Here is a 10,949-nt window from a genome sequence, read left to right as displayed (position 1 = left end):
TCAATTCTTAATTTATATTTATCTAGTTTTTAGTGATAGTCATTATTGTAAGTAGAAATCAAAAACATGTAGTGACATTCCTCAAAACATATAGTGATAGTCCTCAAAGCATAGCAAGAGGTCCCCTTAAAGTTGATAGCCGATTCGGGTGTCACTTAAAGTATTATTGATCTTTACCTAAATTTTGACTTGTAGTGACACACTGTCTGTCACTACAAGTCAATTTTCTGGTAATGTTACGTGCAGAAATAGCTTTTAAAGTCACATAAGTAGATTTCGCGTTAGACTTAAAAACAAACGACTTAAAAAATCATTCTTTGTTAAGTCGGTTAAACTTCAACCGACTTAAAAAGTCATTCTTTTTGTAAAAAAAATTGTTTTTCCCTTATATATACATAATTAAAATTTAATACCAACCAAAATTTCGTTAACAATCATAATTTTATACAAACCTCATTTAGAATATAGAGTATACAAACTCATATATATGTATAGAAACTAGAGTAAATAAACTCAAAATACACTATTTAAATAATTAACACTATATATCTCCTGAAATTTACAATAGAACCTAATAATATTGGTCCGTCTATATCACGAAAAATCAGCGTACAACACTTTTTAGGTTGAAAAAACTCAACTCCTCAAATTATGTTGAGCTACTACTTTATAACTTCTCATTTCTTTTCTTGTTGTTATCACACCTATTCAAAGTCTGCAATATTACACAATTAAAGACATCATGATCAATTTCATATTCCTAAACACAAAAATATAGAATTCGGCTAAAATAGAGAAAAAAAACTTCATTGTTTTTAGGATAGGTAAGCTATTAAAGTAGCATAACAACAATGTATATTCAATGTTATCAACTATAAAATATATAAGAAGATAGATAAATTACCGAAAACACGTAAATGTAGTCAAATGCCAAAAAAAATTAAATAAAGAGATAATGTATGTTTAGTTAGAAATAAATTACCGAAATAGTTAAATGCTAAAGAATTTAAATAAAGAAATAACATATGTTTAATAAGAGTAATAATTAAATTGCTAATAACTAATAAGTAGTATATATATTATATATCACCTCAACATGACAATAACATCCTCCTTGCCATCTTATGTCCAAAAAAAAATTCCAAAATAACCTTGTCGATATAGCTTCGTAAACATATTTCAAAATTCTAAATAAAACTCCAAAAATTGAAAGAAATAAAGTAATTGATTTGATTATCATTCAAAGGAAAAATATAATATTATTTTCTCCATTAAATTCGTCGATTCACTAATGCAAGTTTACATTTTTACTCGTACAACTTATTGTTGCTACATAGAAAAACAATGAATTTTCTTACATATATATATCCATACAAAGTTACTTCTAAATTTTCATCTTTTTCTACTTCAACTTTACTTGTATTCTTATTCCACACCTACCAACTCATTATTATCATAAGTTATATAAAATAGATCGCAAGATAAATACAAAAAAATGTACCTAGTACAACAACAATGAAAAACACACTAACATAATTTTTCTTTTCCCCCTTATTTCACAACTATAATCAACGTAAAATTATGAAATAAAGTAAAATTTGAAAAATAAAGAAACTGACTAAAGTTGGCGACGACATCAACAAACATGTACACATAACAACGGTGACGACAGTAATGGTGACAACAAATAATGACTATAACAACGAACGCATAGACAAACGGTGCAACAATAATTAACCATAAAAAACACATAAGAACTTTGACGAAGGCGAAGAACACATAATACATCGGCGAGGAAGCATATGAATGCAGAAAAGAAAGATGAAGCAGTTTTTTTAGAGTTCTCATTGATCACAACCAAAACACGCTCTGATATATGTTTCTTTTATTATCAATCTTAAGTCGGTTATTATTGTAATTGCGTTAAACAACTCTTATATATTTACAAAACTATCACTGTCTTAATTTTTTAACTCGTATATTTAAAAAATCGATTTAAAGATATACTAAACAACTTTTATATATTAAAAACAAACATATACATGTGTAATATATATATATATATATATATATATATATATATATATATATATATATATATTAAAGTATCATAGTTTTTTAATCTTAATTAATGTATTAGATTTTATTTTTTTTATCATCTAAAGGTTTCTTTGATGTACAAGAAGGGATGACAACATAACTCGCATCCGCGAGTATCCACCAAAATCTGTTTGATTTGAGCGGGGAAAATTCGCTTTGATTGGGTGCGGGTGCAGATTTTCCCCGAAATTAAAACTCGGGTGGCGGAGCGGGTTTGGAGTTGGTGATATCCACTATGCACCCGCACCTGAACCCGCCTCACAAATAATATTAATGTAATTTTTAAATTATATATATATATATATTGAATATACTAAATATTTTTTAAAATATTAAAAATTATAATCTTATTTCTATAAAAAATATTTTATTTTATTATTGTAATTATAATAGATATGATTTTTAAATTTATAATATATATATATATATATATATATGAATGAGTGCATGTGTGGGTGGAAAAACCCCAACACTGTTGCAGGGGATGAGGATTAAATTTTACACCCGCTATGAAATGGGGGCAGGTGCGGGTTTTCCCCGATTAGTCGAGTGCAGAGGTGGAGGAGGCAAAATCCGCTTTGTCCCGCTCTGTTGCCATGCCTATACACGATAAAAGATCTAATATGAATAAGTTATTATATCATGTTTGAATCTAGTATTTGATGGACCAACACAATATAATAAGTTAATTCATAACTCTATCTTATCGTATCTCTTTAATTGAAGTTTGTATCCTAAATATGAGTTGGGTTATAAACTAATAGGATAAGAACAATAATTTATTCAATTTATCTTATAAAAAATAATTTAAATTGTAAATTGAAATATATAAAAAATAATTTATAAAATATAATCTAAAATATGAAAATGTAAATCTAATTAAATATAAATATAAAAATAATTAATAGAATTTATTATTAAACTTAAAAATGAAATATTAATAGTTAATTTCAAAAAATATGATTTTATCACAATGACAATTTTTTCGTTTTATATAATTTAATAAATTAGTATTTAATAATATGAAAAATAATTAAAATTTTGAAATAAATATAATTTATTTATAAAGATAATTTTATCATTTACATATAATATATATCATATTTTTATTTACATTATAACAAATAAAATATAATTATTTAGTTATTCATAATTTTAAAATAAAAATTAAATTATTTATTTAGTAGTATTAATAAATATTTTAGATATAAAATTATTTGATTATTTATTTAATTTTTTAGTATTTTTTATTAATTTATAATATTTAAAATTTAATAGATTAATTTTTTTAAATAATTTTTAATTATTTACATAATAATTTTACTACTTTAACATAATAAAACATTTAATCATGTATGATAAAATATATAACAAAATAAAATATTATATTATTAGTTATTATATATATATATAACATAAAATATAATAATATTTATAATGTTACTATTTTATTCTTATTCAACTTTTTATGTAGAGAGTTAAATTTCTAACGTTACCTCGATTTGTTGCCGCCCCTTCAATTTTACTACGTCCGTATACACGAGAACGATGCGATTGAGATGAAAACACGGGCACTTATTTCGAACTACACATGAGTCTTGAGGATACCAATTTGTATTGTAGCACATGGGGTATGAATTTGTATTGTAGATAGGGATGGAAATAAGTTAAGCCGACCGATAGAGGTTCACAATTTAGCTTGCATTAGACACTTTAGACAAGACTTTTTTTCAAAAAAAATATCTATATAGTTAAAAAGGTCAAGCTAGAGGCCACATAATAAGCCTATTAAGCCTATTAGGCCAACCTATTTAAATAAATATAAATAATATTTTTTTAATACTATAATTATAATATTAAATTTTGATTTTTTTTATTATATATTCAACTTTTAGTAATTTGTGCATATTAATCTCATTTAGTTTTTGACATATTTAAAAATATTATTATAAAATATAATTTAAGTATAATGTATATAAAGTCATATTCTTTAAAATGTAATGTTAAATATCAAAATAGAACTTAATTTTATTGACATATTAACTCGTTAATCTATTTATAGATATGTTTAATTACTTATTCAAAAATGTTAAAATGAAATAGGCTTTTAAGTAGGCTAAAACGCTATATCAGACTTCTATCAAAGTCAGACTAAAACCTAAAAAGTAAGCCTATAACAGGCCACATGTCAGACTTAAGCCTTGAATATTTGTACAAACCAAAGTCATGCCTAACAAAACCTAACTCAGTTCAGTCTATTTTCATTCCTAATTGTGGTAACTGATGTACAAATTAACTACACATGAGGTTAAATAATTTTTGTCAATATACAAAATAATCAACTTAAGAGCCACACACTCCATAATGAAATGGAAGTCAACTAATAGTAAGGTTAGATGCAACCACATAACTTAGACAAAAAAGACAAACTACTAAAAAGAAAGAAAAGAAGAAAAAAGATAAAGTACTAGTAATAGTACTATTAACAAATTTCACTAAATTTTATAAATATATAAATTAACTACACACGAAATATTGGACCAAAAAATACAATTTTGATTTATGGGCGTTAATTTAAGAGGTAGTTAAACTCGCTATGAAAAAAAATATAGTTTTTAATGTCGACTTGAAGATTAAAGTTCATAGATAAAAAAAAAATTGAGGTCACAATTTTATTTTATTTTTGATGAGGAGAATATCTTATATCGAGAATAGAAAACTTTGATGATGGTTGATTAGAAGGAAAAAAAAACACATGTCAATGCTACTGACATAGAATCAATCTACCGTTTATTGTTAGAACAGTTGAATCAAATAGGTTGGTTTGTCCCTCATTTGATATGTAATATATCTTTTATCTTTACATATTTTCTCTTTCGTTTATCTACCTCCAATTCTCATCATATAATTACAATCTATCTATTCTAATAATCAAAGTATTACTTATGTTTTATGATTTTAAAAAATACAATAATACTCTTTATAATAAGATCAGAGTGACTGTAAGATATTCATTATGACAACTTGATCACCATTAATTAAGAAATTCATTTGTGTATTGCCATAAGATTTAATCTTTATAAATAATAAACAAAATACATCGTGTAGTATTTTAAATTATACAAAAATCTTTATAAAAGTTACAATATTGAATTATTTTTAGTCTTAACTACATTTTAATCATTTTTAGTTAGATATTTTAAAAATTGTACTATGAATTTTGTTATCAATCATATATAGAACAATATAATAATTTCTATATAATTTTATGACATAGATCGAGAAAATTTTACATTTAATATCAAAAACCATAAAATTTATTTAACTCGAATTCTCTCTTGTTTATTACTTTTCTAAAATTTGATGAAGGATTTATATTTTTATAATTGTTGTAATTAAAATTCCTTAAAAATTATACAAGTTTATTAAAAAAATTAAAAAATTTAAAATTTCAGTTTTATTAATTTGAAATTAAAACTATTAATATAAATATTTACAAACATAAATGATAAATTCAACATTAAAAGAAAGATAAATGATTGAAATATTAAAAAAAAAAAAATATTATTTTGTGTAATTTAAAGAACATGCCCGTATATATAAATAGGATTCCATTTCGAGTAATATCATCATAATTAACAACTTCAACCAACCAAGTCCAAACTCTAAAGAAGCCATGGATTACATCTACAAGAATCCCAACGAACCCATTGAAGCTCGTGTCAAGGACCTTCTTTCTCGCATGACTCTCAACGATAAGATTGCTCAGATGACCCAAATCGAGCGCACTGTTGCTACTCCTTCGCTCATATCACACCTCTCCATTGGTATGTATTCCAAGTACTCCATTTCAGATATTGTCTTAAAAGTGCAAACTTTTATGATTTTTCTGTATAATTTGTGTTTGCTATGCCGCCATAATATGCAAGCTTTGAACTTTTTGGAAGTTGAAATTAATTTTACTGATCCCAACTAAGAGTCTCTCTTCAAAATAGGCACTTTAATTTTGAGTATGTATGTGTGATGTGTCTTTTTTTTTTTTGGTTAATTGCAGTTTTGATTTCTTCATGGATTCACAAAATTGGTTCCATAAGTTAAAAGTCAACAATTTTGATCTCCATGTATTTCTGAACTAAAAACACTCTTATCATATAAGTACTTATCTATAAACTATTTATTTATAGAAGATAAAATAAAGTCAAACTGTTTTCATATAAGTCATAAATTATTTACAAATGACTTTAAAAAAGTTGTTTACATTAGTTATCTTGAAGAACTTATGGACACGTCATAAGTTGTTTTCATAAGCTCTACCAAATAATCTCACAAGTACTTATACTAGGAGAGAAATTGAAATAAGTCAATCCAAACAGACTTTCAATCTCTCTAGGACTAGTGGGAGGGATTCACATATTTTTAGGACTACTTATCATTTTTCATATACTTTAGGGTCTGTTTGGTTCAACGAGTGGGAGGGGATGGGAGGGGAGGAGGAGAAGTGAAGACATGTTTGGTTCTAAAGAAGGGAGGGGAGGGGAGGGATTTTTAATGGTTTTTTGTTTGGTTTGAGAGGAGGGGAGGGATTCTCAATAGTACTTTAGTTATATGGAGTCCTTCCCCTCCAAATCCACCCAAAATGGAGGGAGAGCAAAATGAGCTCTAGGATGGGTTTTGGCTCCCTCTCCTCTCCTCCTAAAAATTGAACCAAACACAAAAACTTAAAAATATTATCTCACCTCCCCTCCTCTCCATCTTCCTCCAAGACTAAACAGAACAGAGAATGATACTTTGAATGACTAAATTAAGGGATTACTGTTTGTTTTTGTTGATTTGGATTTGACCCTTTTGTTTGGAGTTTGATTAAATTTGCAATTTATAGGGAGCATACTTAGTTCTGGAGGTAGTGCCCCTTTTGAGAATGCAATGTCATCAGATTGGGCTGATATGGTAGATGGCTTTCAAAAATCAGCTCTAGAGTCTAGACTTGGGATACCTCTAATCTATGGGATTGATGCCGTTCATGGTAATAATAGTGTCTATGGTGCTACCATATTTCCTCACAATGTTGGCCTTGGAGCTACTAGGTTAGTTCATTCATTCCCCTGTGCTTAATGGCTGCTTTTGAACTCAATTAACAGTATTTTACATTATTAAGGTGGAAAAGGGTTAGGCTTTACTTTAGTGCATCACTATGAAGTTTGAATATGGTTCTCTAATATTCAACTTGTCACATTTGCAAAAGCGAGCTTCAAATTCAGTGGTAGGGAAGATTTTGAAATTTTACAAACTGGGGGACCATATTTTCATATTTAAAAATGGAGGGACTAAAATCGTGAATCAGTAAAAATATAGGAACCAAAAGTGCATTTAAGTCAAAAAAACAAATATGCTAATCTAAGGAGAAGATAATGCTATTATAATTTGGAATCAGTTATTGACTTTCACGGGCGGCATGCTTGTGTAGAGATGCTGATTTAGCTCGAAGAATTGGAGCTGCTACGGCACTTGAAGTTAAAGCAAGTGGAATGCACTATAATTTTGCTCCTTGTGTTGCGGTAAGGCACTGCAATCAACTAGTCATTCGATGCCTGGACAAATTGTGGCAACAAACTACATATGCTATGCTGAGTTTGCAAGGTTGCATTGCTTGGATGCTCCATCTTTTTTCGCGAACATTTTGTATTCTGAAAATTTTGCATCAGTTATGAACAGAAGTTAAAACAAGGACGATTTGGAACTTTTTTTTATTTATTTATATTACACGGAGGCATGATGCAGATGATTGTTAAGAGCTGAGGTGCTAACCTAAGTAGGATCTCAGTTTCCTATGGTGATGTCTTTGCATGTCATGTCTTCTTCGTCAAAATAAATATACAAATTTCTCTATCAAGGCAAGAAAGAAATGCAATATATGACTTGGTTAAATATACAGGTCTGCAGAGATCCTAGATGGGGAAGATGCTATGAGTGTTACAGTGAAGACACCGAAATAGTCCGAAAGATGACTTCCATAGTTTCCGGTTTGCAAGGTCAGCCGCCGCAAGGACATGAACATGGATACCCTTTTGTGGCTGGAAGGTAAGCAAATTGGATTCATATAAATGTTAACAAAATATTTTAGTTTAAAAATATTGAAAAATCAACTACTGCTGTTCTGAGATAACAATTCATACTTTTTATCGATATTTATACCTTATGTTTGAGTTTAGGAACAATGTTATTGCATGTGCCAAGCATTTTGTTGGTGACGGAGGTACTCATAAGGGTGTGAATGAAGGGAATACTATATTGTCCTATGAAGACTTAGAGAGAATACACATGGCACCTTATTTAGACTGCATTTCCCAGGGAGTTTCAACCGTTATGGCGTCCTACACTAGCTGGAACGGACGCAAACTCCATGCCGACCGTTTTCTGTTAACCGAAATCTTGAAAGAAAAGCTAGGTTTTAAGGTAAAATGACCATGATTTATCAGTATAATTTTCATGTTGCTTTTGCATCAATATGATTTTAATAAAAATGTTCATTTTCTGCACAAGGTATATCATGCCTGTGTATTGTCTATGCTATTTGGTCTAACATTTTTTCAAGAAAGGTGTAATAAGATATGAAAATAATAACTGAGATTGTAATTCACTTTCTTTTGTTTCTTGATTTGATTACAACATTTACCACATTGTTGTTAAAGGGTTTTGTGATTTCCGACTGGGAGGGGCTTGACCGGCTTTGTAAACCTCACGGATCAGATTATCGGTACTGCATCTCCTCTGCCATCAATGCTGGAATTGACATGGTAAAAGATCTTCAGTTCCAAGAATCTTTAATCATAGTGTGTTTTTTAATCTGCTTTCACCTTGTTCATTGCAGGTGATGGTGGCTGTCAGATACGAACTATTCATCGAAGAATTGACCTCGTTAATTGAATCAGGAGAAGTACCGATGAGCAGAATCGATGACGCAGTTGAGCGAATTTTGAGAGTAAAGTTTGCTGCTGGTCTTTTTGAATTTCCTTTCAGTGACAGATCTTTGCTAGATAAAGTTGGTTGCAAGGTAAGTGAAAAATTAACACTTGGTGTAAACCTCATGACTTGGTTAAAAATTGTAACTTGGTTTTACCATAATATACTTTTTCTGCAGCCACATAGAGATCTAGCACGCGAAGCAGTTCGAAAGTCCTTGGTTCTATTGAAAAATGGGAAAGATATCAGTGAACCTTTTCTTCCATTGAACAAGAATGCTAAGAAAATTTTTGTTACCGGAACTCATGCTGATGATCTTGGATATCAATGTGGAGGTTGGACTAAAACTTGGTATGGTGGTAGTGGGAGGATTACAATTGGTAAGCTATGATAGTTATACTTTTTGGCTGATTAGGAAGAATAATTGTTTCTGATTGGCTAATTTGTTTTAAAATTGATTTGGCCAGTCATTCCCTCTCAAGTATTTGATTTTTCGGTCCTTTACTCAAATGCATATTCATGGGAATGTGAAAATTTATTTTAGTGTTTGGTTTCGCGGTGAAAACTATCAGAGTTGATTTTATTTATATTGAATATGATTTTAATGAAAATACAGATGTTTGGTTATTGTAAGGCAAATTTGATTTTATTTACAAATTGTGGTTTGACCAGAAGTGATAAAAAAAATAGCTTTTGCGTTTGGTTAAAAAATTTGAACTACGTTTGCATCAAACATGATTTTAAAGTAAAAATGTCCAAACATAAATAATTTCATTTCAAACAAAATCATTTTTGTAAAATCAAGATAATTCAAAATCACGTTTTAAAGCTTACAAAAAATATTACTTATATATACTCTGCATTTTTTTCTCCTTTTGTTGCATAATCACATTAGCTTATATCTTACGATGTTAGGAACAACAATCTTGGATGCTGTTAAGGCAGCCGTGGGAGCTGAAAGCGAAGTTATTTACGAGAAGTATCCATCAAAAGTAACCATAGAACGTAACAAGTTTGCATTCGCAATTGTAGCTGTTGGTGAAGCTCCTTACGCCGAGTCATTAGGTGACAATTCAAAGCTCACAATTCCTTTCAATGGAGCTGATGTTATAAGCTTAGTTGCTGACAAAATCCCAACACTTGTTATTCTGATATCTGGAAGACCTTTAGTGTTAGAGCAATGGCTTTTGGCAAAGATAGATGCTCTTGTTGCTGCATGGTTGCCAGGTACTGAAGGTGAGGGAATCACAGATGTTATCTTTGGTAGTCATGACTTCAAAGGTCAACTTCCAGTCACTTGGTTCAGAGAGATTGAAGAGCTTGATCAACCAAGTGATGGAGTTGCTTCATGTGAACCTTTGTTTCCTCTTGGTTTTGGGCTAAACTACATGAATAAGTGAGTAAGTGATATAGTGTCCAAAGATATTGTGAGTAATATTTGCCCTTAAATCTTAATATTAGTTTATTTATCACCTAGGTCCAATTGAGCTAGGTTCGGTTGAGCTTCATAGATCAACTCTGACACGAATACGATACTAATACATTGACGCAAGTAATAATTTGTGAATATGGAAGTGACTCATGTGTCTAATATATGTATTATGTCAATATCTGATACCACCACGCATTAGTGATATGGTCTTGTTAGTCATGGTTTACTTTAAGGATCGTTCTAGGTCGGAAACTTACAAATTTGAGTGAAAATCGCGTATGGCTGGAGAACGCGATAAACGGCCCTGCAAAACTCCGATTCGGCCGATTCCAAAACGAGGTGAAAGATGACGTTCTGAAACGCAAGTTCGGCTTTTGAATCACCGAAAAACAATATATAGAACTCGAGATATGAACGCAGGTTACTGATCACGAAAATTGGAAGAATTGGAGTATTA

General features: G+C 29.6%; 1 protein-coding gene across 5 annotated transcripts; it reads left to right on the top strand.

Annotated features, from left to right (window-relative positions):
• Positions 1 to 5,734: 5,734 nt before the first annotated feature.
• Positions 5,735 to 10,711, top strand: LOC101514797 (uncharacterized). Of its 5 annotated transcripts, XM_004500175.4 has the most exons (9): positions 5,735 to 5,927; positions 6,980 to 7,184; positions 7,565 to 7,655; positions 8,033 to 8,178; positions 8,310 to 8,553; positions 8,790 to 8,894; positions 8,969 to 9,151; positions 9,239 to 9,440; positions 9,976 to 10,711. In XM_004500175.4, the coding sequence occupies exons 1-9, from the start codon at positions 5,777 to 5,779 to the stop codon at positions 10,458 to 10,460; spliced, it is 1,812 nt and encodes a 603-aa protein (XP_004500232.1). In that variant the 5' UTR covers positions 5,735 to 5,776; the 3' UTR covers positions 10,461 to 10,711. The 5 variants fall into 5 exon arrangements, with proteins under 5 accessions (XP_004500232.1, XP_027190849.1, XP_027190852.1 ...); XM_027335048.2 differs by lacking the exon at positions 6,980 to 7,184 and having other exon boundaries at positions 5,786 to 5,927; XM_027335051.2 differs by lacking the exons at positions 6,980 to 7,184; positions 7,565 to 7,655 and having other exon boundaries at positions 5,788 to 5,927.
• Positions 10,712 to 10,949: the final 238 nt, after the last annotated feature.

Source organism: Cicer arietinum, chromosome 5 (genome assembly GCF_000331145.2).
Source record: "Cicer arietinum cultivar CDC Frontier isolate Library 1 chromosome 5, Cicar.CDCFrontier_v2.0, whole genome shotgun sequence".
Lineage (NCBI taxonomy): Eukaryota > Viridiplantae > Streptophyta > Magnoliopsida > Fabales > Fabaceae > Cicer > Cicer arietinum.
Note: the sequence above shows the minus strand (reverse complement) of the source record. Positions and strands in the feature narration are given on the sequence as shown.